This window comes from Microcaecilia unicolor, chromosome 4, assembly GCF_901765095.1.
Source record: "Microcaecilia unicolor chromosome 4, aMicUni1.1, whole genome shotgun sequence".
Lineage (NCBI taxonomy): Eukaryota > Metazoa > Chordata > Amphibia > Gymnophiona > Siphonopidae > Microcaecilia > Microcaecilia unicolor.
Genome location: NC_044034.1, coordinates 351117631 through 351144691, shown reverse-complemented (window position 1 = coordinate 351144691; position 27061 = coordinate 351117631). Strand labels below are relative to the sequence as shown.

Below are 27061 nucleotides of genomic sequence, written 5' to 3'. Positions count from 1 at the left end.
AGGCCTTGAAAATAGAGTTCAGAGCTCAGAGGAACAGATCCAGAGTCAGGTAATAAGATGATTAGAAAAATTAAATCACTGGACAAAGGTAAGAGAAATGGTTTTATTTTCAGGTTAGTAACTGAAGTACAGTTTGTTTTGAGAATTTACATCAGCAGTCTATATTTTGCACTATACAGTTGAAAATGCGAGGGGGACACTTTATGTAATCAACTGCATGATCAGGAAATTTGATCGCGATTAATCGTGCGGTTAGCGTTCTTGATCGATGTGCAGCCCTGATAAATATTGATGATATAAATAAGTTTTCAAAGCACATCTAGAAAAATGGTAACAACCTATTGCTGTCAAAGTGCCTGATGGCCTATTCTACATCCCAGATCCTCTGCCAACAATGGATCTTTGTCTTCTATGGGATTTTCAAGACGCAGAATTTGGAGCAATAGAGAGAAATCAATGTATAAAGACAATCTGGAGCAAGGCTGTATAAAATTTTAAAGATGAATGATAGTTTAAACTAAATTCTTTTTTTTTTTTTTAATTTAGAATTCAAACAAATAAGTACAAGAAGCACTCAAGAAACAACTAGTCCACATCCAAAAAGGAACATTGAAAGACACAATCTACCAAATTGATAAACAACAAAAATAAATTATCCTTCCTAGCCTATACTTAAGGCAATCTGACATCTCACCACCTAACAGGGTTGTCATGCGGCTGCCTGGAACTACCGCCGGCCCAACGTGGCCTCCGGCAGTAGTTCTGCTTCAAGCGCATGCCATTCCCATCACAATGAAAAGTTTTTAATACCGGGTTACTTCTGGAGCTCTTACCACCACCTCAGTGGGTGGCAATAAGTACTCCCCGCTGCATGGCCACGCGGTAAGAGTACTCGTACCACATGGCCATTTTGTTATGGACTTTTTACCCACTGCAGAAAAAAAGAGCCCTGGTATGCCGGAAGAACTGCCCCCGCCGCTACTGTAGGGCCCTTTTTCCCTCAGCTTGATAAAAGGATCTCATAGTCAACTACTTAGTTTCACTATCTAACAAGAGTCTTTCCAACTGGTGTATTGAGTATTTGAAAAAGAAATCAATCATTTGGCAGGGAACATCAAGAAAAAGTAGCCCCCAGAACCAGAACTCTTGACTTAAACTGAAGAAATGATCTACGTATAGCCTGGGTGGCTGTAGAAGCATCAGGAAATATCTGAAATTTCCCTCCACAAAACAAGAAATCTTTCTTCCTAACTTAATTCTTTAAATATATATTTTATCCACTTCTGGAGAAAAGGCCAGGAGAGTTAGAAGGCTGAGCAATATCATCCTAAGTAGTCTCTAGAAAAGCAGTCAAATTTGCCACATCATCTCTAGGAGACGACATGTGTGCCCTCTTCTTGGCCTCCTCTCATAACCTTTAGTTTTTAGTAATAAATATAGAATCAGCATTAACTAAAGCCAATGCTTCTTTGAAGCAATTCCTTAGCAAGATTACTGCAGATAATAATAGAAGAGACAGGAAAATTTAAGAACCTCAAATTGGGGGATCTAATCTGATTTTCCACCATCTCAAGCTGCCTATACAAGTATAGGCTATCCTTAATACCAGAAGCACCTACTTGCTGCAAAAAACAAAACTTGAGATTCCACCTTTTTAAAGGAAACATCAAGAGAAAAGGTTTTTGGTCCATATCATCCACTTTCGAGACCACTCACTGAGTAAATTCACAGAGCTGTTGTACTGGACTTTGAAGCATTGCTTCAGTCCTCTTCACCACTTTCCACACGTCTAACAGCGATACTTGTGAAAAACCCGCATCCTGTTCTAGAACTTCCTTAGGAAACCTCACTGTTCACTCACTAGGTTTACGCTTCCCCATATCTGTAGACAATATCTAATGCTAGGGGTCCATATTTCATAGCAAGAGTGTACATTCCCTAATTACCTGTCCCAATGCAACTGGAGCTTTTACCTCCTCAGTGCATGTAAATGGTTTCATCCCTGTGTGGATTCTCTGATGCCCTGTGAGGCTTTCTTGCCAACCAATGCTTTTACCACACTCGGAACGTGTAAATGGTTTTCTCCGAGGACAAGCAGGCTGCATATTATCACTGATGGGTCGTCGTCCATGAGGGCCCAGGAGCCCGGAACTTATAAAAAAAACCAAGAACTTTCCAGAACGTGACATCGCGCGGGTGAAGACGCACTGTGCATGCGCGAGCAGGTTCCCGCGATGCTAGCGTGTCTCTTTAGTTCTTCTTGATCTGCGTTCTGAAGAGACACGATTTTCCTATCGCTCTCTTGTTCGGCTCAGGAGACCCCGGTTAGCGTTTTTTCGCTTCTATATTTTCTTTTTCTTTTTCAAAATTGCTTCACAAATTATTTTTTTTTTTAAAAAGGTTCTTATGCTGTACGACAAAGGGAACCAGAAGGAAGTCTGCTGTTAAGACCAAGTCAGCTGTCTATTTACTCTGTACCTGTGCAACATTCTAAATATGTTGAAGAACAGCCTAGTCATCTGCAGTTGGGGATGTCAGCAATACGAAATACAGTACATCCTTTTGTGGAATGGTGCAAGAATGTTTGTATCTCTGTTAAAGATGGAGTAAGGAATACAGTCCAGTTTGGAAAAGATGTATTTGTATACCTAAAGCATTCTCCTCCAGAATTCCTCCCAAAAGTAACTTTGATTACTATGTCTGGGTTAACTGGTCTGCTTTTAGCAAGAAAAGGATCTCAGTTTAAGAAAATTGCTTATCCTTTGGGATTTGCTACCCAGCTGAAACATTAATATTAGCTAAGGCAATGGGGAGGAAAGTATATGGTGCAAGCCACTGGACCTATGAAACAATTGAATCATTTTGGACTACCGATACTTCCAAGAATGAATTAGAACCTCCACAGAAAATTGATGGCAAGCTTAGCTCAGACCGGCAGGGAAAGCTAACATCTATAGTAAACCAAGAACACAGTGAAGAGAGTTGTACATCTGCCCCTGACTCTGAGGTAAAACCTGAGCCACTAATAACATCAGAATTGACTCAGATCGAACCTGTGTCTTCATCAGCAGAAACAGGAGAGCCAGACACTAATGCCAAACAAGCAGTAACTGTAGATGATACCAAAGAGAAGCAATTTAAGCATGACCCTGAAATGATGGATCATGGACAGTCCCACCCTGAGGATATAGATATGTATAGCACTAGAAGCTGAACACTGGTGATGAATAATTTTTGGACTGAAGTAGGAAAATATTGAAGATGACTAAGCAGGATGGAAGGATTCTACAACATGTGTTAATGTTTCTGCTAGCATCTTGTTAGGAAATGAATAAAGAAATGAATATTACTTTTAAAAAAAAAAAAAAGGTGGTTCTCCCTTAATTTCTTAGTTTTTCTCCCTCTTTTTAAGTTTCCTTCTTTTTCGACGCAGCCACCCATTAGGCTGCTTGATTAGGCTGGTTTTTTTTTTCATTTTTTTGTCCTTTTTTTTTTTTTTTTGCACCATCGAGCCTTTTGATTTCGCGACCGCTGTTTTTCACTCCATGTCATCGAGGACACCCAGCGGCTTCAAGCGTTGTACTCGGTGCAACCGGACCATCTCCAGTACCGACCCCCATGCGTGGTGTCTCCAGGGTCTTGGGCCCGACCATCTCCCAACTGCTTGTAAGCTGTGTAACTTGATGAAAAAATGGACCCAAGTGGCTGCGTGAGAAACCTTTTTTCAGATCGGTCCGGTCCTTCGGCGTTGGCATCAACATCGGTACCGAGGTCGGCATCGTCGAAAGAAGCATCGACATCGGGAGTCCAGGTAATAGTTGCCGAAAGACCACATCGAGCTGGGAGCAGTGAGGCATCGAGTGGGTCTCCACCTATCTCGAGGCTTACTGCTATGCAGGCCCCCCGGGACCGACCTACATTGGACCCGGCCCCGAGGAGGCGTGAGGGTTCCACGTCTTCGGTACCGAGGAGTCTCGATGATGGGCATCGAGCGAAGGCTAAGAAGCACCATCATCGTTCTCCTTCCATGCATGGTACCAAGAGCTCTGGGGAGCCGAGAAGCATCGGTGCCAGGAGGACCGCTCACCCTCCATTCAGGAGGTGCCGATGCGTCGGTCATCTGGCAGCCTGGTACCGGCTCTCGAGCCCCTTCAGACTCTGTAACTGACTCCTGCACCAGCAAACCCAGCTTTTACCGATGGGAGCTCTCAACGAGCGTGTCAGGGCCCTTCTTCCGGAGCTAATGGAAGGGTTGCTTCACCAGTCGGCCTCGGTGTTGGGGGTGCTTGCGCCTTCCGTACCGACTGCTGAGGCAGCATCTGGGCCTGTGAGAAGGTCTCCGTCCTTGCGTCGGCTGCCAACCGGGTTGACTCCCCCTCGACGTTGGTAGAGGAAGCTTCGCCGAAGGCCAGGCAGTGGTTGACTTCTCGACACCCCCCACAAGGTCGATCCTCCACGTCGAGACAGGCTCAGGTTCGGGCTGCTCTTAGGGATCTCTTGTCCGATACCGATGAGCGCTCATGGGAAGATGAGGAAGACCCCAGATACTTTTCGGAGGAAGAGTCGTATGGGGTGCCCTCTGATCCTACTCCACCAGTTGAGAGTAGAATGTCTCCGCCTGAGAGTCTCTTTCTCATCTTTTGTTATGGAAATGCCTAAGGACATTCCATTCCCTATGGAGGTTGTGGATGAGCCCAGGGCCGAGATGCTCGAGGTCTTCTCCGCCTGCTGAGGTTGCTACGACCCCCTTGCATAATACACTGAGGGAAGTGCTTATGCGAAATTGGTCGTGCCCTCTTTCTAATCCAGTTGTCCCCAAAAAATCAGAGTCCCAGTACAGAGTCCATAGAGAGCCTGTAATGGTGAAGGCCCAAGTTCCTCACGATTCCATGGTGGTGGACTCTGCTCTCAGAAGAGCCAAGAGTACTAGAGACTATGCCTCGGCGCCCCCAAGCAGAGAGTCTAGGACCTTGGATTCTTTTGGAAAAGAAGAACGTATCAGGCCGCTATGCTCGCTGCCAAGATCCAGACTTACCAGCTCTACACGAGCATCCACTTGCGGAACTCGGTGAGGCAACTGTCCAGTTTATAAGTACATAAGTAATGCCATACTGGGAAAAGACCAAGGGTCCATCGAGCCCAGCATCCTGTCCACGACAGCGGCCAATCCAGGCCAAGGGCACCTGGCAAGCTTCCCAAACACTTCCTCTGGAGCTTACTGAACCTTTTCACCAGGTGGTCAGGCGCAGAAGGAGTGTCGCAAATTCCCGGTCAGGGGGTCTTACGACACTTTTGATGTGGCATCCCGAGTAGCTGCTCAAGGTATAGTGATGCGCAGACTCTTATGGCTGCGTGTCTCTGACCTGGATCACAAGACCCAGCAGCGAATGGCGGATGTTCCTTGCCGGGGGGATAATCTTTTTGGAGAAAAAGTAGAGGACAGTGTCTATCAGATCAGAAAGCATCATGATGCCATGGATTCTCTCTCCTGCCAGACGTCTTCTGCTACTGCCTCCTCTTCTAGAAGGTTTTTTGGAGGGAAGAGGAGTGCTCCCTATTCCTTTAACAGGCGTAGGTACACTCCTGCTTCTCGGCAGCCGGTTCAGGCTCAGCCCCAGCTTGCGCATTCCCATTAACGCCGTGCGCCTAAGGCCCCTAGGGCTCCCCAGCAAAAGCAAGGGACGGGCTTTTGACTGGCTCCAGTGCAGCATAGCCTCGGAACAAGTGTCCGTGCTGGACGGCTTGCTCGTCGGGGGGAGGTTGATATTTTTTCACCAAAGGTGGCCTCTTATAAACTCCGACAGGTGGGTTCTTCAAATAGTCTGGTTAGGATACACTCTAAATCTGGTATCCAAGCCTCCAAATTGCCCACCGGGAGCTCAGTCCTTCAGTTCCCAGCACAAGCAGGTACTTGCAGAGGAACTCTCCGCCCTTCTAAAGGCCAATGCAGTCGAACCCATTCCACCAGGGGAAGAAGGACTAGGATTCTATTCCAGGTACTTCATTGTACGAAAGAAAACGGGGATTGCTTCCCATCCTAGACCTAAGGACCCTGAACAAATTCCTTGTCCGAGAAAAGTTCAGGATGGTTTCCTTGGGCACCCTTCTTCCCATGATTCAGGAAAACGATTGGCTATGCTCTCTGCACTTAAAGGATGTCTATACTCACATTTCGATACTTCCAGCTCACAGGCAGTATCTTCGATTTCGGTTGGGAACTCAACATTTTCAGTACTGTGTACTGCCCTTTGGTCTCGCATCTGCGCCCAGGGTCTTCACAAAGTGCTTGGCAGTTGTCGTAGCATCACTACGCAGACTGGGAGTGCATGTCTTCCCTTATCTCGACGATTGGCTGGTCAGGAGCTCTACAGTCCATGCGGATGACTATTCTACTGCTAGAGCTACTGGAGTTTGTAATCAATTATCCCAAGTCCCATCTTATCCCAGTTCAGAAATTGGAGTTCATTGGAGCTCTGTTGGACACACAGATGTCTCGAGCTTATCTCCCCCTGGCAAGGGCAGACAATCTCCTGGCCCTAGTGTCCTTGGCTCGAGCGTCTCAACAGATCACAGCTCAGCAGATGTTGAGACTTTTAGGGCACATGGCTTCCACAGTTCATGTGACTCCCATGGCATGCCTACATATGAGATCAGCTCAGTGGACCCTAGCTTCCCAGTGGTGTCAGGCCACAGGGAGTCTAGAGGATGTAATCCATCTCTCCACCAAGTTTTGCAGATCCCTTCATTGGTGGACCATTGGATCCAATCTGACATTGGGACATCAATTCCAAATTCTTCAGCTGCAGAAAGTGCTGACGACGGATGCTTCCCTCCTGGGGTGGGGAGCTCATGTAGATGGACTTCACACTCAAGGAGCTTGGTCTTTAAAGGAAAAAGATCTTCAGATCAACCTCCTGGAATTGTGAGCAATCTGGAACGCTCGCAAGGCTTTCAGAGATCGGCTGTCCAATCAAATTATTTTAATTCAGACAGACAATCAGGTTGCAATGTTTTACACCAACAAGCAAGGGGTCACCAGATCTCGCCCTCTGTGTTAGAAGCCGTCCAGATGTGGCTTTGGACTTATCATCATGGCATGTTTCTCCAGGCCACTTATCTGACAGGCGTCAAAAACAGTCTGGCCGACAGGTTGAGCAGGATAATGCAACCTCACGAGTGGTCTCTGAACATGGATGTTGTCCACAAGATCTTCCGAGCATGGGGCACCCCCTCGGTGGATCTTTTTGCCACTCAGATTAATCACAAAGTCCCTCAATTCTGTTCCAGACTTCAGGCCTACGACAGACTAGCGTCAGATGCCTTTCTCCTGCATTGGGGGACAGGTTTTTTTGTATGCGTTTCCTCCCATACCTCTAGTAGGGAAGACTTTGCTGAAACTCAAGCAAGACTGCGGAACCATGATTCTGATTGCACCTTTTTGGCCCCGTCAGATCTGGTTCCCTCTTCTTCTGGAGTTGTCCTCCGAAGAACCTTGGAGATTGGAGTGTTTTCTGACCCTCATCACCCAGAACGAGGGGTCGCTTCTACATCCCAACCTCCAGTCTCTGGCTCTCACGGCCTGGATGTTGAGAGCTTAGAAGTTGCCTCCTTAGGTCTTTCAGAGGGTGTTTCCCGAGTCTTGCTTGCTTCCAGGAAAAATTCCACGAAAAAGTGTTATTCTTTCAAATAGAGGAGGTTTGCCGACTGGTGTGACAGCAAGGCCCTAGATCCTTTTTCTTGTCCTACACGGACCCTGCTTGAATACCTTCTACACTTACACTTACCTTCTACACCTAACTCCGTAAGGGTTCATCTTAGTGCAATTAGTGCTTATCAACGTGCAGAAGGTCAGCCGATCTCTGGACAGCCTTTAGTAGTTCGCTTCATGAGAGGTTTGCTTTTGTCAAAGCCCCCTGTCAAAACTCCACCAGTGTCATGGGATCTCAACGTCGTCCTCACCCAGCTGATGAGAATGCCTTTTAAGCCATTGAATTCCTGCCATCTGAAGTACTTGACCAGGAAGGTCATTTTCTTGGTGGCTGTTACTTCAGTGAGCTCCAAGCCCTGGTAGTTCATGCACCTTATATCAGGTTTCATCATAAGAGTAGTCCTCCGCACTCACCCTAAGTTCTTGCCGAAGGTGGTGTCTGAGTTCCATCTGAACCAGTCAATTGTCTTGCCAGCATTTTTTCCCCGTCCGCATACCTGTCCTGGTGAGGACAAGTTGCACACCTTGGACTGTAAGAGAGCATTGGTCTTTTACGTGGAGCAGACTAAGCCCTACAGACAGTCAGCCCAATTATTTGTTTCTTTTGATCCCAACAGGAGGGGAGTCGCCATCGGTAAACCCACCATCTCCAGTTGGCTAGCAGATTTCCTTCACTTATGCCCAGGCTGGGTTGACTTTAGAGGGCCATGTCACGGCTCACAATGTCAGAGCCATGGCTGCGTCAGTGGCTCACTTGAAGTCAGCTTCTATTGAAGAAATTTGCAAGGCTGCAACGTGGTCATCAGTCCACACATTCACATCTCACTATTGCCTTCAGCAGGATACCCAATGTGACAGTCGGTTTGGGCAGTCGGTGTTGCAGAATCTGTTTGGGGTTTAGAATCCAACTCCACCCTCCTAGGCCCATTTCTGTTCTGTTCCAGGCTGCACTCTCACTTAGTTGTGTTTCTTTTTAGGTCAATCTCTATTATGTCCTCGCCGTTGCGAGGCCCAATTGACCACTGCTCATTGTTTTGATTGAGCCTGGGGGCTAGGGATACCCCATCAGTGATAATATTCATCCTGCTTGTCCTTGGAGAAAAGGAAAATACATACCTGTAGCAGGTATTCTCCAAGGACAGCAGGCTGAATATTATCACAACCCACCCTCCTCCCCTTTGGAGTTGTTCCTCTTCTTTTTATTAACTAAAGGAGACATGCTCGCGTTGCGGGCGGGAACCTGCTCACGCATGCACAGTACGTCTTCACCCGTGCGACGTCGCGTTCTAGAAAGTTCTTGTTTTTTTTATAAGTTCCGGGCTCCTGGGCCATCACGGACGACGACCCATCAGTGATATTTAGCCTGCTGTCCTTGGAGAATACCTGCTACGGGTATATATCTTCATTTTACTCCTGTGTATATTCTCTGGTGTATTGTTAGGTTTACCTTCTGACCAAAGCTTTTACTACACTCTGTACATGCAGATGGTTTCTCTCCTGTGATGCACTTTGAGATTTACATTACAACCAAAGCTTTTACCTCAATTAGAACACGTGAATGGTTTCACTTTATTGTGGATTTTCTTGTGGATTTTGTACGTTTTGCATTTGTACGTTTTTTTTGTTTGAAAATGGACCAAAAAATAAAACGTCGAAATTACAAAACGTTTTTCCAAACAGAATTTTCAAAAGGAAAAGAGACCTTTTTTTGTGTAGAAAATGATCGCCATTCCTGTTTTGATTTTGGATAGTTTACAAAAATGTCCAAATTCAGACTTAGACGTCATATCCAAAAATGCCCATGTGCACTTGCCCAAGGTTACAAGGAGCTGCAGTGGGAATAGAACCCATGTTGCCAGGATCAAAGCCTGCTGCACTAACCATTAAGCTGCCATTCCTCTATTTTGGACGTTTTGCATTTGGGCATTCTTTTGTCTGAACATGGACCAAAAAATAAAACGTCCAAATCACAAAATGTTTTTCCAAACAGTATTTTCAAAAGGGAAAGATAGATGGTTTTTTTTGTTGAAAATGACCTATTTTCTGTTCTGAATTTGGACGTTTTTTGCAAAACGTCCAAATTCAGATTTAGACGTCATATCGAAAATGCCCCTCTCTGTGACTTTGTAAGTCTAATTGCTTTGAAAATATGCCTCGTTTTACTTTAAATGGTAATAAAAATATTAGTGCATATTCTTCAGTGCCACACATAAATCCATCCCTTCTCACAACAATCCAAACAACAGGTAAAATGAATGATTCATTACTTAACAGCTTCAAATGATGGTATAACAAAGTTGTTCAGTATGCTGAACCCTTACATGCACAGTGCTCTTACAGCTTTGTTTCATTTTATCTGGCTTGGGCTATATCAGATATCACCTACATGGGAGGACTAATATCCTGATATCATGGGAGAACATCTATTAAGGTGGTTGCTTAATGTTCAGATGGTATGTTGCTTAATGTTCAGATAGTATGTAAAACTCCTTGGTGTCAAAAAACAACAAGGCAAACGATCTGCAAAATCCAATATGGAAAAAGAAGCCAGCAGATCAATATAACATCAAAAAGATTTTATTGAAGATATCTTCAATAAAATCTTTCTGATGTTATATTGATCTGCTGGCTTCTTTTTCCAAACTCCCTGGTGTTTCAGAAATTTGAGACCTATAAAACATGATGCATAAAATATATAGGAGCCCTTCTTCGAAGCAGCTGTAAGACCAAGTGTACTTAACCGCACGCTATTCCGAGACTTCCGCCAGCCTGATGTGGCTGCCAACAGTAGTTCTGAGTTGAGCACGCGCCATTTCCAGGGAAAAAATTAAAACACCGGAAATGGTTAGCATGGCGGTAATCGGGCATCGCTGTGCGCTGCCTGGTAAGTGCTCCCTGTCAAATGGCCATGCGGTAAGAGTTATCTTACTGCATGGCCATTTGGGGGGGGGGGGGGTCTTTTTACGCACTTTGATAAAAAGGGTCCTGGCAAGCGGGGAAAAACAGCTACCGCAGGGCCCTTTTTCCTGCAGCTTGGTAAAAGGACCCCATAATGAATATTTAGAATTTAGATCTGGGTTTCTCAACCCAGTCCTCGAGGAACGGGTTCCACGAGGACTGAGGTGAGAAACCATGATTTAGATGGTTTAAGACCTAACTTTTCCAAAAGATGTTAATCTGATACCATTTAGGTTTTGTCCCTGTTTATTTTACTTTTGGTTGGTTTTATTGGACTTATCATTTTTTGACTTAGGGGTCATTTTACAAAGGTGCGCAAGAGTTTTTAGCATAAGTATGGTCTGAATGCTAGAAACGCCCATATATTCCTGTGGGCATCTTAGCATTTAGCGTGCACTAAAAATGCTACCGCACCTTTGTAAAAGACCCCCTTACATTTTATTGTCATGATTACTTGTTCATTTGTGTTATTGCTGTTCATTGCCTTGAATGTTTTGTATAAAAGGCAGGTTAAAAATCAAAATAAACATCTTTACCTTACTTTAATGATAGTTCTTATTTTAGTATGATGTAATACAGGAGGATTACAATTAAAGTAAGCAGAAAGATATGATAGTACCAAAGATTCAGTCATTGTTCTGTAGAAATAATTAGTAAATAAAAGTATGGGACCTTTTAATTTATAGCTTGCCTTTGTGACAATATCTGTAGATGTTGACTATTAAACTTTATGCAGTAGAGACATTTGTGTTTGGGAAAAACAGTGGTTGCTGTATCTTTGTTAATGTTTTTGCTTTCTCTTCCAGAAATAATATAAATTTCCTGATGGGATCCTGGTGGCCCAACCTGGAAGATCTGTATGAAACAAATGTCCCAGTGTACAGGTTTATTCAGAGGCCAGGTGATTTAGTGTGGGTCAATGCTGGCACAGTCCATTGGGTCCAAGCTATTGGCTGGTGCAATAATATTGCATGGAATGTTGGTCCTCTCACAGGTGTGCTGTTTGTTTTTCTTAGACTCTGTAGTAGCAAGTACATTTCAGAGATACTTGGCTTTCCATATTTCATATGTTCTGCCACTGGAAACTCAAGATTATCCAAATTTCCATACTGTCTCTAGAGAGAGAACAATTGAAAGAAAATTTCTATTTGCCCAGTGGTTTTGAAGCTGAATATAGTACACAAACGTTTGTTGATTTTCAGTGAACATATATCCAGATGTTGATGCAATAGTTCCATTGTACTTTACGAAAACTAATCCATTATTTGGTGCTGTAATATATATATATATATATATATATATTTCCATTTTAAATTGTAAACATGTTCAGAAAGATTGAGCATGATTCTCATGGTAGGGAGTCATAATTTACCTTTAGAAAGTCAGAAAGGAAGCCAATAGGAATACTTTAAAGGTTTTTTGCTTTGCTGTTTTCAAACGTTTTTCCAGCTGTTTTCAGTAGCGTATTTGTATGCATCATGCTATTGTGAAGATGACACATAGGACAGAAGAAGCCAAAGAAGAAGTACCATTAATGTTAAGGATATGATTTAATAACAGATTGCCTATGTGAGGAATCCAAAAGGCATCTATTTTAAGTCTGTTTTATAAAGTCAACATAAAATTGCTACTCAAACCCATGTAGCTTACAGGTGCTGCAGCACTTGTTTACACCTGCTCTAATGTTGGTATAAATATGTACATGTATTCTTTGTAGTCATATATTTTATAAAATAAGCACAAACATCACAATTCTGCCCCAATATACACTCCTGGGGTGTGTATAGATATGCATCATCTTGTCAGTATGTATACTTATTGAACAGTAGTTCAATTTCTAATTTTATAAAAGGCCTTTTCCATGTGTAAAAGAAGCTTTACATGCAGAAAAAAAACTTTTATAAAATGACCCCCAATCAGAGATGTTCCAAAAAATTATTTTTTGTGTCTGAAAAATGTTGTCACACAGTATATATAGCATGACATTTTCAGTATGCTTACTTAATGGCTTTTTAAACCTTTTCTTTTCTTTTCCTAGCTTGCCAGTATAAATTGGCAGTGGAGCGGTACGAATGGAACAAACTGCAGTGTGTGAAGTCAATAGTACCCATGGTTCATCTTTCCTGGAACATGGCACGAAATATTAAAGTTTCAGATTCAAAGCTTTTCGAGATGATCAAGTATGTCCATTATTCACCAATATATATTACAGTTCATATTTCATCTTTATTTGATATACCAATAATCATGATAAATCTAAGTAGTTTGTAGTTAAAAAAAAAAGTATGGGGCAGGATGTTATAAGATCAACAAATCTCAAACAAAACAAACTAAGGAACAACTCACAAGGAAACTTCAGACGGCACAAAACACAGCAGCCAGATTGATCTTTGGTAAGACACGATTCCAAAGCGCCACACCACCTCGTGAAAAATTGCACTTGGTTCCTATCAAAGAACGCATCTCTTTCAAAATCTGCACCTTAGTCCACAACATTATCTATGGTGAAGTCCCAGGTTACTTGATCGACCTAATCGATCTCCCAATCAGAAATAGTACCAGTTCATCACGGTCTTACCTGAATCTCCACTGCCCAAATTGCAAGGGACTAAAGTACAGGACAGCCCATGCGTCCAACTTCTCTTACGTAGGCACACGCCTGTGGAACACATTGCCACAAATGATGAAAACAACTTATGATCACCTAAAATTCAGAAAATTATTAAAGACTCACCTATTCGGAAAAGCATATCCGAATGACCCAACTTAAGTGACTCAACCCTGCAACACTTCACTATCAAGATCGTATTGAACATTGACAAACTCGTTTACCTCAACCCAACTTGATTGAATGTTACCTTCCCTATCCCAGTACAATATTTTGTACTAATCCTGTACTGGAATTGGCGAATATCTTAACGGTATTATGTAAGCCACATTGAGCCTGCAAATGTGTGGGAAAATGTGGGATACAATGTAACAAATAAATATATTACAAAGTACTTAATAATTCTAGATTCCTGTGAAGTGCAAAAATGAGAGAAGGGAAAAAGCCTCTGCATCCACACCTCCACTGAATATTTAGTATTTATGGGGTAAGAAGGAAAAAACGTGAGTCAGCTTTCTTCATCGGCATAAAAAACTCTTAACTCAATACTCTTGTTGCTAAAAACTTCACAGGAATAACATCAGAGGATCCAAAAATAAGAAGTAAAAAGAAACGTAACTTAAACTTCCACATCCAAACTACTTATAAGACAAACATGCAAAAAATGTCAGTCACACCAACTATGACCAGAGTTTCGCTATCGTAAGCTACCTCAAGGTGTGCATGACATCAGTAGTTAGAGCATAATGCGTCTTCAGTGTTTTGCACGTTCGTATTACAAGCAGTTTGGATTTGGAAGTTTGTTTCTTTTTACTTCTTATTTTTGAATCCTCTGATGTTATTCCTGTGAAGTTTTTAGCAACAAGAGTATTGAGTTAAGAGTTTTTTATGCCGATGAAGAAAGTTGACTCACTGTGGAGGTGTGGGTGCAAAGGCTTTTTCCCTTCTCTCATTTTTGCACTTCACAGGAATCTAGAATTAAGTACTTTGCAATTTGTTACAACAGGTTGTTTTGTTTGAGATTTTGGTATCCTCTTGTCCTCATTATTTTGTTAGTATAAGATCAACAAATAACACAAGGAGGACTAGTTTACAATTAAATATAATGTTAAGAAAAAATATAAGGGAAAAAGGAGACTGGAAAATTTAAATACAAGACATTATCACTGGGTATCAGAAGGGTACACTTGACTAAAGATTTAATGCTTTCTTAAATGCTACAGACACAAAATTAATGTTTTGTGTGTAGCTTCATTAAAATTATTGGTGCCTTAGCAAATTGCCAATGATTCATTTGCTAGCATCTACAAATTTAGTGGATTGTACAGTAGAGGTTTAGCAAAATAAATTTTCTATTTTTACGTTTGTGTTTATAATGGAAATGACTGAAAGAAAACTGTTGTGCTGTAGTTTTTAGCTATCAGTTGAAAAACATATAACACAAACACCTTTCTCCATTATAAAGTACTGTTCTAGGATTAGTGTAAGCAATTTGCATGAATAAAGTCAGTATAGAAAAGAAGAGTAACCTCTTTTTTGTTAGTCTTTGCCCTGGTTGCGAGAGCCAACCTACATACCAGGTGGGGTGCTAGAATCCTGGTGATAACTTCTTAGGGATAGACACAGGACAGAAAATTTGTTTTTGATTTGTTGGCAACAAGAGAGATTTTTCTCAAGAAGCATTGGGGTGAATGGTAATAGGAATCCAAAGGTTGGGGAGGTGGGGTATGTGAAGGTAGGGTGATGCCAACTAATAGCTCCACTCTGGGTTATGTTTGTTTTCATTCTTTGTTCTTTATCTATTGCTTTGCTTAATTGTCGTTCTGTGAAATCTAAAGTAGCATTTATTAAGGATTTTCTAATCTCATCAGGTTGTCAACTTCTTTGTCTTACTGAAGCCAGGCAAAGAAACGTTTATCAGTCTTTACTATCTGGCTTTGATGTAATCTCTTTTTCTCATTCTTCGAGAAAAGTGGTTGGTTTGACCCTTATTCTTCTTCACTTCAGATTACTAAATTGCCACAAACTTTGCCTTATTCAGAGGCTTTGGCTGTTAGGTTAGAAGCTCAGAAACCACATTACCTGTCCCTTTTTTTTAATTATTATTATTGTCTTCCTTCATTGTCTGTCCAGAATTGGGATTGTTATTATTAGGCTATTGTTGATTTGGACTGATTTAGTTATAGTTGGTGATTTTAATACCCATGTGGATGATTTATGGGATTATCGCTTGCATCATCTTAGCTCTGTTTTTGATGATTTGGTACTACGCCAGTGGGTTTCTTTTCTTACACATAGGGAGCCCTTTTACTAAGTCACGGCAAGTCTAACACATACCAAATTGACACTACTACTGGGGTAGTGCAGGCGCCCGGTGATAATTTCAAAGTTGGCATGCGCTGTTTCCTGTGGTAGATTTCCCAGCGGTAAATGGCAGCACAGCCACATTGGCACTTGCTGCCTGATTATTGCATGAGTAGCAAATGAGCCCTTTCTGCCAAGTAAATAGGTGGTGGTAAGGGCTCAGGCAGTAAATAGTTGCGTGGTACTTTTCATATTAGCGTATGGCCATTTACTGACCCATTTTTAAAAAAAGTCCTTTTTCTCCCATCATGGTAAAAAAAAAAAAAAAAGGCCCAGCTTGCACCAATTTCACATGTCCAAACTAGCGCAGGCCACTTTTTACCGCAGCTTAGTAAAAGGACTCTATAGTATGGGTCATACTCTTGATTTAGTAATATCATCTTGTTCTTTTATGTTTGGGCTTCAGTCTTTTTGTAGTCATATGGTTCCTGGTCTGATCACTGTGTGATTCAGTTTTCTATTTGTTTGTATAATTTGCTTCAGTTTCTTGGCGTTCAGTTAAGCGTTCTTATCCAGAGGATCTTTCAGTACTTTTTTTGACTCACGTTTTCCATCTGATTTTTCTACGCTATCTCTATCTGAACAAATCTTTCAGTACTTCTTATCTGAACAATCTTCAGTATGGAATATGACTTTCTTCAGCTTTTGATAAATTAGCTCCTCAACTTCCACTAAAGTTAAATCTTTCTGATAGCTTTCATATCACAGTGGCTTACGTTTACTTAAACATCAATTTCCATATCATCAAGCTGATCAATCCATAGACTGGTGGGTTGTGTCCATCTACCAGCAGGTGGAGATAGAGAGCAAACTTTTGCCTCCCTATATGTGGTCATGTGCTGCCGGAAACTCCTCAGTATGTTCTCTATCTCAGCAGGTGGTGGTCACACACAGCAGCAGCTCTGGCTAGGCCTCCAAGCCTAATCCTTAGGTTTTGTTGAGGCCTGGGGTTGAGGGCTCTTTTGAGCAAGTGCAAACCTGGTGGTGCCAGGTCCCTCCTTTTCTCCCCCCTCCCGCTGGCTCCGTTTAAAAAAAAAAAAAAAAAAAAAATTTTAAACGTCTTTAAAGGCGTTTAATTCGACGTTTCTTTAAACGTTCATTGCAGCTACTCACTGGGACACCAGTTCGTTACAGCTCGGAGCGGCAAGCAGGTAATTTTACCTTTTTATAGCGGGCAGGGGGTTCCCCGATTCTTCTCCTCGTGGCATATGGCGTCGGAGGGCGAGGGCGCAAAGGGTCGCTCCCCGGATCGCTGGAGCGCTTCTAGAGGGGATGCGGGGGTTTTACAACCTGATTCGCCCTTGATGGGTGACAGTTTAGTGGCCGATGAATGTCCCGGTCGTTCCTCCGGCGTGGCGGTTTTTTCCCGCCATAAACGCCCATCCCCCGCTCCTCGCCTCCGCCATCTTGGCCGGCCACGCGGCTCGGACGGCTTCTTCGTGGGCCGCCCTTGAGGTTGGAGACATTAATGCCATGAACGCCCTTAATTTGGGCGACGGCACAAAGCGGCTAAAGTTAAGCGCCGTTCTTCCCGCGCGGCTCCTTCACGGAGTTTCGCGCCGGACGCCATTTTGGATGCGCAGCATGTCTCTCCCCCGCTATTGCGAGCGCCGGTTGAGAGTGCGTCTAGGGCTGTTGCCCAGGCTGCGGAAGTGCACTGTCTGGGGGGTTTCTCCCCCGAGTTTGTTTTGCTGCTGCATCAGGCTTTCCTCATGCAAAACGCTGCCCCTGCTCCCTCTTCTGATAAAGAGGTTGAGGTTCCCAGAGGTAAACGCCCTCGGGTTGATTTCCAGGCCTTGGAGGACTTTGTCTCCTCCGATGTAGATGAGGGCAGCGTGTCTGAGGTCTCCCAACGGTCCTTTGCGGATTCCTTGGAGGAGATAGATCCCCGCTCGGATGGAGCGGATGACCCCTCTGCAGCGCGGCTTTTTAGCCCAGAGGATTTGCCCAACCTGTTGTTACAGGCCATGGACACTTTAAAGATTTCCTCTCCGGAGGACGTCTCTCCCTCAGCCCCTGTTGGCTCTGCCATTATGCTGGGGACGTAGCGCCCGCCTAGATCCTTCCACGTGCATGATGCCATGCACACCTTAATTGCGGCTCAATGGGATGTCCCGGAAACGAGCCTTAAAGTGGCTAGGGCTATGTCCCGCCTCTATCCTTTGGCTGTGAGTGAACGTGAGGCCTATCTGTGGCCTACCGTGGATTCCTTAATCACTGCGGTGACTAAGAAAACGGCGTTGCCGGTGGAAGGTGGCACGGCCCTAAAGGACGCCCAAGACAGAAGATTGGAGGCGGCCTTAAGGTCGTCCTTTGAGGCAGCTGCGTTAAGTTTGCAGGCCTCAGTTTGCGGCTCCTATGTGGCCAGGGCGTGCCTGACTATGGTGCAGCGGGCTTCCCCCTCGGATCTTTCCTTGAGGGCTGATTGGCCGGCCCTGGAATCGGGCTTAGCCTATTTGGCAGACTTGCTGTATGATGTCTTGAGAGCCTCAGCTAAGGGCATGGCTCAGACAGTCTCTGCGCGGCGGTGGCTTTGGCTGAAACATTGGTCTGCTGACCACGCCTCTAAATCCCGCCTGGCTAGATTGCCTTTTAAAGGCAAGCTGCTCTTTGGGGTCGAGCTGGACAAAATCGTGACCGATCTCGGCACGTCTAAGGGCAAGAAATTACCAGAGGTCAGGGCTCGGGCTAGTACTCGTCCCGGTACCTCCAGAGGACGGTTGCTGGAAGCCCGTCGGTACCGCCCGGGCAAGTCGGGTTCCTCTGCCCCCTCTTCCTTCAAGAGGAATTTCTCCCCCAAGCAGCATTCCTTTCGCAGAGACCGCCGTCCCGGAGGTGCTCCCTCCGGTCCTCCCCCAGGGTCTCGTACCCAATGACGGGGCCTTGGTCCACGCCCCAGTGCAGATTGGAGGACGGCTGTCCTCGTTTCTGGGCGAGTGGACCACTATAACTTCAGACGCGTGGGTGCTGGAAGTCATCAGAGACGGCTCCAAGCTAGAGTTCTGCCAACCCTTAAGAGACGGGTTTGTACTCTCTCCCTGCAAGTCTCCGGTCAAGCTGTGGCAGTGCAGCAGACCTTGGACAACCTGATCCGCCTGGGTGCGGTCGTTCCGGTGCCAAAAAATCAGATTGGCAAGGGACGTTACTCCATTTACTTTGTGGTTCCAAAGAAAGGAGGTTCTGTCCGGCCTATCCTCGACCTCAAAGGGGTCAATCGGGCCTGGAAAGTGAGGCACTTTCGCATGGAGACTCTCCGCTCTGTTATAGCGGCAGTGAAGGCAGGAGAGTTCTTGGCTTCCTTGGACATCAAGGAAGCGTACCTGCATATTCCCATCTGGCCTCCTCTCCAACGCTTTCTGCGTTTTACAGTCCTGAGACGACACTTCCAGTTCAGAGCCCTCCCTTTCGGGTTGGCTACTGCTCCGCGGACCTTTTCCAAAGTAATGGGGGTCATAGCGGCCTTCCTGCTAAAGGAAGGAGTACAAGTCCATCCTTATCTGGACGTCTGGTTGATCCGAGCCCCCTCTTATGCAGAGTGCGGCAAAGCTATGGACCGGGTAGTTGCTCTGGTGAGCTCCCTGGGATGGATCATCAACTGGAAGAAGAGCCAGCTGCGCCCGACTCAGTCCCTGGAGTATCTGGGAGTTCGATTCGACACCCAAGTGGGCAGAGTGTTCCTGCCAGACAATCGGATTGTCAAGCTTCAGGCTCAGGTGGACTAGTTCCTAGTAGCCTCTCCTATTCGGGCTTGGGACTACGTGCAGCTGTTGGGCTCTATGACGGCCACGATGGAAGTAGTGCCCTGGGCCAGGGCTCATATGAGACCACTACAGCTATCTCTGCTGCTGCGCTGGACTCCGATGTCGGAGGATTATGCTGTGCGCCTTTCCGTGGACCCAGCAGTGCGCAAGGCGCTGAGCTGGTGGACGCAGACAGACAAGTTGTCTGCAGGATTGCCTCTGGTGACCCCGGAGTGGATTGTCGTCACGACAGACGCCTCTTTGATGGGCTGGGGAGCCCACTGCTTGGGAAGGACAGCGCAGGGGCTCTAGTCTCCTGCAGAGGCAAGTGGTCTATCAACCTCCTGGAACTCAGAGCCATTCGGTTGGTGTTATTGGAGTTCATCCCGGTACTGGTGTTGTAGCCTGTACGGGTCCTGTCGGACAATGCCACGGCTGTGGCCTATATCAACCGCCAGGGAGGTACCAAGAGCGCCCCTCTAGCCAAGGAGGCTATGAGTCTTTGCCAGTGGGCGGAAGCGAACCTGGAGCAGCTTTCAGCGGCACACATTGCCGGAGTCATGAATGTCAAGGCGGACTTTCTCAGTCGCCATACCTTGGAGCCCGGAGAGTGGCAACTATCTGCTCAGGCGTTCTTGGACATCACGAAGCGCTGGGGCCAGCCGAGCCTAGATCTGATGGCGTCATCGGCCAATTGCCAAGTGCCGCGCTTTTTCAGCAGAGGACGGGACCCTCGATCCCTGGGAGTAGATGCTCTTCTCCAACAGTGGCCGACACAAGAGCTCCTCTATGTGTTCCCGCCCTGGCCCATGTTGGGCAGGGTGCTAGACCGGGTGGCAAAGCATCCCGGCAGGGTAATCCTGGTGGGTCCGGATTGGCCCAGACGTCCCTGGTATGCGGACTTGATCAGGCTCTCAGTCGACGATCCTCTGCGGCTGTCAGTGGAGCAGGGCCTGTTACATCAGGGTCCCGTGGTGATGGAGGATCCCTCTCCCTTTGGTCTTACGGCCTGGCTATTGAGCGGCAGCGTCTGAGGAAGAAGGGCTTCTCAGACAAGGTCATCGCCACTATGCTGAGAGCGAGGAAGCGCTCTACTTCTACTGCTTACGCCAGGGTTTGGCGTATCTTTGCAGCATGGTGTGAAGCAGGCTCACTTTCTCCCTTCACTGCTCCAATTTCTTCAGTGTTGGCGTTCCTGCAAGAAGGTCTGGAGAAAGGCCTGTCGCTCAGTTCCCTTAAAGTCCAGGTAGCGGCTCTGGCTTGCTTCAGGGGCCGCCTGAAGGGTGCTTCCCTGGCTTCGCAGCCAGATGTGGTGCGCTTTCTCAAGGGAGTTAATCACCTGCGCCCTCCTCTGCACTCCGTGGTGCCTGCGTGGAATCTCAACCTGGTGATAAGAGCATTGCAGAAGCCGCCTGTTGAACCCTTGTCGAGGGCATCTCTGAAAGACCTGACGTTGAAAGCAGTCTTTTTGGTGGCTATCACTTCAGCCAGAAGAGTTTCCGAGCTCCAGGCGCTCTCATGTCGAGAGCCTTTTCTGCAGTTCACTGAGGCAGGAGTGACTATTCGCACAGTGCCTTCCTTCCTGCCCAAGATTGTTTCTCGCTTCCATGTGAATCAGCAGCTCTGTCTCCCTTCCTTTCGTAGGGAGGACTACCCAGAGGAGTACTCCGCTCTTGAATATCTGGATGTGAGACGAGTCATCATCAGATACTTGGAAGTGACCAATGATTTCCGGAAATCGGATCATCTGTTTGTCCTGTTTGCAGGTCCTCGTAAGGGTCTGCAGGCTGCTAAGCCTACAGTGGCAAGATGGGTCAAGGAAGCCATTGCAGCGGCTTATGTGGCCGCGGGGAAGGTGCCGCCTATCCAGCTGAAGGCTCACTCCACGAGAGCTCAGGCGGCCTCGATGGCAGAGGCCGGATCCGTCTCCTTGGAAGAGATATGCAAGGCGGCAACGGGGCTTCGGCTCATACATTCTCCAAGCATTACCGTTTGACTGTGGCTGCACGGGCGGAGGCCCGGTTTGGAGCTTCAGTGTTGAGGTCAGGGATTTCTATGTCCCGCCCTGGGTGAGTACTGCTTCGGTACATCCCACCAGTCTATGGATTGATCAGCTTGATGATATGGAAGGTAAAATTATGTATAATCATACCTGATAATTTTCTTTCCATTAATCATAGCTGATCAATCCATAGCCCCTCCCAGATATCTGTACTGTTTATATTCTGGTTGAATTTTAGGTTCAAGTTTAGCCTTCAGTTACTTCAGGAGGACTTCGTGTTCAAGTTCTTCTTTCACTTGGATTCTTCAAGAGTTGAGACGAGTTTGTGTTACAGTGAGCTGCTGCATTCCTCTCCCCTCCGTTTTACGGGGCTGGATTGAGACATAAATTCTGCCGGCACTCCCTCCCGCTTCGTGCGGCTGTAGGGCAGCTTTGTACCCCTCCCGCTTCGGCGGTGTTAGGGTCAGTCAGCTCCTCCCGCGGTTGCGGTTGCAGGATAAGCCAGATCCCCCCGCATCGGCGGGTGTGGTGTCCCTCCCCCGCTCCGCGGGGATGAGCTGGACGGATTCCCCTCCCCCACTTGTGTGGGGATGAGCTGGGTTAATTCCCCTCCCCCGTTTCGGCGGTGGTGAGCTGGGCAGAGTGTCCCTTCGTGGGTGTAATTCTCTAAGTGCTGAGTCCTGCGGATGGAGCTTTGATATCGACATACTGAGGAGTTTCCGGCAGCACATGACCACATATAGGGAGGCAAAAGTTTGCTCTCTATCTCCACCTGCTGGTAGATGGACACAACCCACCAGTCTATGGATTGATCAGCTATGATTAATGGAAAGAAAATTATCAGGTATGATTATACATAATTTTACCTTAGGCAGGCTGAGCGTCGGTGGAAGAAATCTAAAAAGTTGTTGGATTTACATATTTGATTCTCAATCAAACCAGTAAAACATTTGCCCACAGATACAGATATTATCTTTAGATTACCTCTATTATAAAGGCACCCTCAGATATTTCCACTATAGATGACTCACAGTATATATCTGTAGCTTAGTGGTGTAGCACCTCATTCATTGGGTTGCCTCTATCTTTTTCTTTATATAAATGCTGCATCCCAATAACAAGTGCTATCAAATCGGTACGCTTTTGTCTATTCCTTGTAGTAATTTTTAGCGCCCAACTAGTCCAAAGTGCAAAGTCAATGTGTCACCGTTCAGTATACGTACCAATATAAAACATAGCAAACACTTATCTGAGTCATGCATCTGAATCATGTTATGACCGCGTTGTAATCATTGCAGTATATCCACATTTTATCCTGCGCCTTCCCCTGAAACCGCCCGACTCCGCGAGTTTCACTCTTCTTTCTTCAGGGACTAGGGTTAAGGCGGGTTTCTGCACGTCATAATCTCAAGACGCCAACTGCAGTCCTTCACAATCCAACTCCCAAGGCTTTAAATTGCGCCTGAACAATAGCTACTTCCTGGAACCTCTCATTGTGACGTCACTGCAACGATAAAAACTTTATTACATCTACAAAATGGAATGATGAGCAATCCTACTACTTAGGTTGAAAAATTGTAACATGAGGTACATATAAAACACCAAACTGTATGATTATAATTATATAATAGTGTTACAATTTTTCAATCTAAGTAGTAGGATTGCTCATCAGGTGGGAAAATGTGGGATACAAATGCAACAAATAAAATAAATATATTGTATTAAAAGTGCACCTCATGGATGACAAATATAACTGTTCTCCAGTAAGTATTTTGAAAAAAAAAAAAGGAAAGAACAACACAGCGTATTAAAGGGATTATGCAGAATACCGGATCCAAGATGGCTGCGTTGTGATTAATTGCACCAGACGTGCTCAGATTTTGGATCCAAACACTGCTGAGGAAGGCTCTTTTTTCCCCCATGAGAATGGGGAAAAGGAGAGGCAAGGTTCGAAAGAATCACTCTACCCCCACCGGGACTCACCTTCTCCAGCAGACGACTTTGGACCAATTCGGGGTGACTCCTGGTCCCAGGCAAGCTTCGACTCCCGCTACCGGGGAAGGCGCGTCGGCGCTGACCAACAGTGTAGACGAGGTTTCTTTGAGCCCCCCCGTCCAACATGCGGCTCCTCCCCAACCAGGAAGAGACAGCAGGGAATTGAGTTCTGCAGCCCAGGCTCCGAGTCGAGACCTGAACGAGCAGAGAGGGAACCTGCCCACGCTGGGGGAGACACTTGAGCATTAACAGACTGGAGGAATGGTCTGCAGCGAAAAGTACTGCCCTCACAGATAGTGAATACATTGGAACAGTCTGCTAATGCTTCTCTACCTATTTTTTCTACGGGACAATGGTAAAACCAGCCATAGTGACAATTGAGTCACTCTGGGACTTGACATTTAATATGCAGTCTTCTTTGCAAGCATTGATAGTGAAATCAAGGCATTATGTGAAGCTGCTCTTACACAGACATAGGTTACTGCCCAACAAGTCTCTGAAGTGAAACAATTAGATGATAGAATTCAAAAGTTGGAACTTTTAGGGGAAACCTCAATTAAGGAAAATAATTTTATCTTCAGACGTTTAGAATATTTAGAAAATCAATCTAGAAGGCTTAATTTGAGGTTGACTAATTTTCGTAGATCACCGTTAATTACACCAATACAAATGGTTAAAAAATATTTGGTAGAAATATTAGGAATGCCAGAGGATTCATTACCTCCTATAATTCGGGTGCAGTACTTACAAAGTAATGTTAAGAAGTTATCTGAAAATTTACAACACCAAGGAGGAGAAGTTATGAACCTCACATCTTTTTTTGAATCCTCGTTAGAGGTAATTACCCAGAGAACAACTTTGGTGGTTTCGTTTGCCTTGGAGATGGATCGAGATGCAGTAATAAAACTTTCCTTTCGTCATTTGGACCCTGTATTTTTGGGATCTAAAATTAGAATATATCCGGACTTGTCTAGAGAAAAACAGAAAAGGCGAAAAGTCTTTTTGGCTTTACGCCCGAGGACTTTGGCGCAGAAGCGTAGCCAGACCTTGCCAGGGGGGGGGGGGGGCTAGAGCCCGAGGTGGGGGGGCACTGTTAAGCCGACCCCCCCTTCCCCCGCTCGATCGCGCCGACACTCTTAAACCCCCCCCTCCCGCTACCAACCCTCCCCCGCCGTTGCTGCCCGCCCCATGAAGTACCTTGTTTGCTGGCGGGGATCCCCAAACCCCGCCAGCCAAGAGTGTTCTTCAGCGCCGGAGTTAGTAGACTCCGGCGCCTTCATTCAAGAAGTTCGTCTGAAGGATCAGCTGGTTTTGACGCATTTACGTCCTGCACAGGTGATACCTTGTAACTTTATAAAGTTAGTTCATTGAATCCAGATATCACTTTTACAGTGTTGTGTGAGAGCTGTTGCTCAATGGCTCTTGGATCATTGCCTTGTTTTAAGTTGTGATAAGATGGTGGCTTGTTGGCTTTCTGGTTATCTTACACCACCTACTGATTCTTTACTGTTTGATACTGTAATTGTTCCAATTTCTAGTTTTTGTTATTTAGGAGTGTTTCTTGATTCTCGTCTTTCTTTTGAACTCCAGGTGTCAGAGTTTTTCTTGTTGCCTCAATTACTGTTGGTTCGTTCACTTTTTGATCGTATGTTTCGTGTATCACTTTTGTCTTTGTTTATGACAGGATTAGATTATTGTAATTATTTGGGATTTCAAAGTCTTTGCTTAAGAGGCTTCAATCTTGATCATTTCACATGTTTTAAAGACTCATTAATGGTTGCCTGTTGCAAATCAACATTGGTTGATTTTGGCTTTTAAGGCTTTTCTTCTAGGTACATCTTATTTGCCATCTTCTATTGTCCCATATTCTCCAGTTCAGGTCCTACATTCTATCAATGACCATAGTTTGGTTCTACCAGGGACCCGCAGGGCTCAAATGGAGATAACTCAACAAGATGCATTTTTCTTTGTGGTCCCACATCTATGAAATTATATACTTCTCACTGTACGTAGTGAACTTATATTGAAGAAAAGTAAATCTTTACTTAAAGCCTGGTTGTTTTAACAGGCTTACAAATGTATGTGTCATGTCCATCATAAAGGATATTAATACCTGATTGTGAGTTTTATCTTTGGTTGTGTGTGTTTCTTGTGTGATTGGTTTCTTTTCTATAATTTATTGGAGTTCCTTTTCTTAATTGTATTTTTGATTTATTGGTTTGTTAACCGCTTTGCCCTGTTAGATAAAGTGGTATATCAAGTTTTGAATAAATACAAATTTAAAGGACACATTTCTTGAGTTTAATAGCTGTAGAACTACTTAATCAAAATAGAATGTTCTACTTTTGGCAGTAATTTAAGGACAGGTGAGTGAGAGATTCTCTTTGCTATAGAATAAACACAGATGTAATTAAATTAATCTCCAGAAGTTAAGATTACATTTTACTTCAGTTCTGTGCTATATGTGCATGAGGGTTTTTTTTTTCTATAGTACTATTGTGTGCATTTCATCATTTCTTTGTGGGTTATTTTTAAGAGTATTTATGCACTTAAATTTGTAATTACAATTTTTTTTTCAAATTCTAAACCTACATTACCAAAAATCCAGTTCAGAGGAATCATGCTTCATAATTTGTTTATTTTGCTTGTATGACCATCATTGTTTAGTCAATATTTGATGACTATTTTAGTTTGTTCCATTTCTGGTGATACAATTGTTCATAAGTATGACTTCTTCATTCCAATTCAGTTACAAGCAGAAACATCTAGGAGAATATTTTACTGTTCTAGACTAGTGTCTGCTGGCAACAGAGGGAAAGTATAATAGTTTTTCCAGTTTTATCATTTTGGTTTTCTCTCTCATAGGTATTGTTTGCTGAGAACGTTGAAGCAGTGTCAGACACTGAGGGAAGCTCTCATTGCTACAGAAAAAGAAATAGTATGGCATGGACGAACAAAGGATGAGCCTGCTCATTACTGTAGTATCTGTGAGGTTAGTGAACTGTAAATGAACTTGCAGTGATAATTACCTTTTGAAGAATTATTCTTACTGTTTTGATGGATTTGTATTATTGGGTTTTGTAACACTTATTTTAACCTTCAGAAGCTTTGCAAACTTAGAATACAGCTACTTTTCAGTTGCCAGCTGTTTCTTCCTACCATAGCTTCCTTTCATGGCTCTGAGAGCATTTTCACCCAGTCAGTTTGCTTTTTAATAATTTATTGTAAAGTTGCTCTTAGGTTTTCTCACTTATATGTTGACAAGATAAGGATTTCTAGCTGTCTGTCGATTTTTTTCTAAATTGGGGCTTGCTATATGAGGCTCCCATTCAACTCTCACAGAGTTGGACAACTCACTTGGTTTCATCATTTCACATAGCACTTGTGCTCCCTGTGAATCTGTCTAATACTGCCAGAATTCTTGATACAAAAGATTCCATCACTGACAAGACCTATACACAGGTGACGCTTTGACACATTATACAGGTTGGCTAAGGGTTTGTTTGTTTCAGTTTCTCAGCTATGAGTCTGTATCTTAAGATAGGTTTATTGCATTAGTACTCAAAGATATTTCATTACCTTGAGGGTTCTTGATATTTTATTTGGATTTTGGTTCACACCTTTTCATTGGTAGTTTGTTCCGTTAAGTATAGTAGGTTTTTTACCGTTTCCAAAGAGCTTATAAG

General features: G+C 44.5%; 1 protein-coding gene across 3 annotated transcripts in view; it reads left to right on the top strand.

Moving 5' to 3' along the window:
- Positions 1-27061, top strand: part of KDM6A (lysine demethylase 6A) — a 606821-nt gene that overhangs the window by 536460 nt on the left and 43300 nt on the right. For all 3 annotated transcript variants that reach the window (XM_030202242.1, XM_030202240.1, XM_030202241.1), the window contains 3 exons: positions 11473-11660; positions 12705-12846; positions 26241-26367. In XM_030202242.1, the coding sequence (XP_030058102.1) occupies positions 11473-11660; positions 12705-12846; positions 26241-26367 (457 nt within the window). The remainder of the gene's footprint in view (positions 1-11472; positions 11661-12704; positions 12847-26240; positions 26368-27061) is intronic.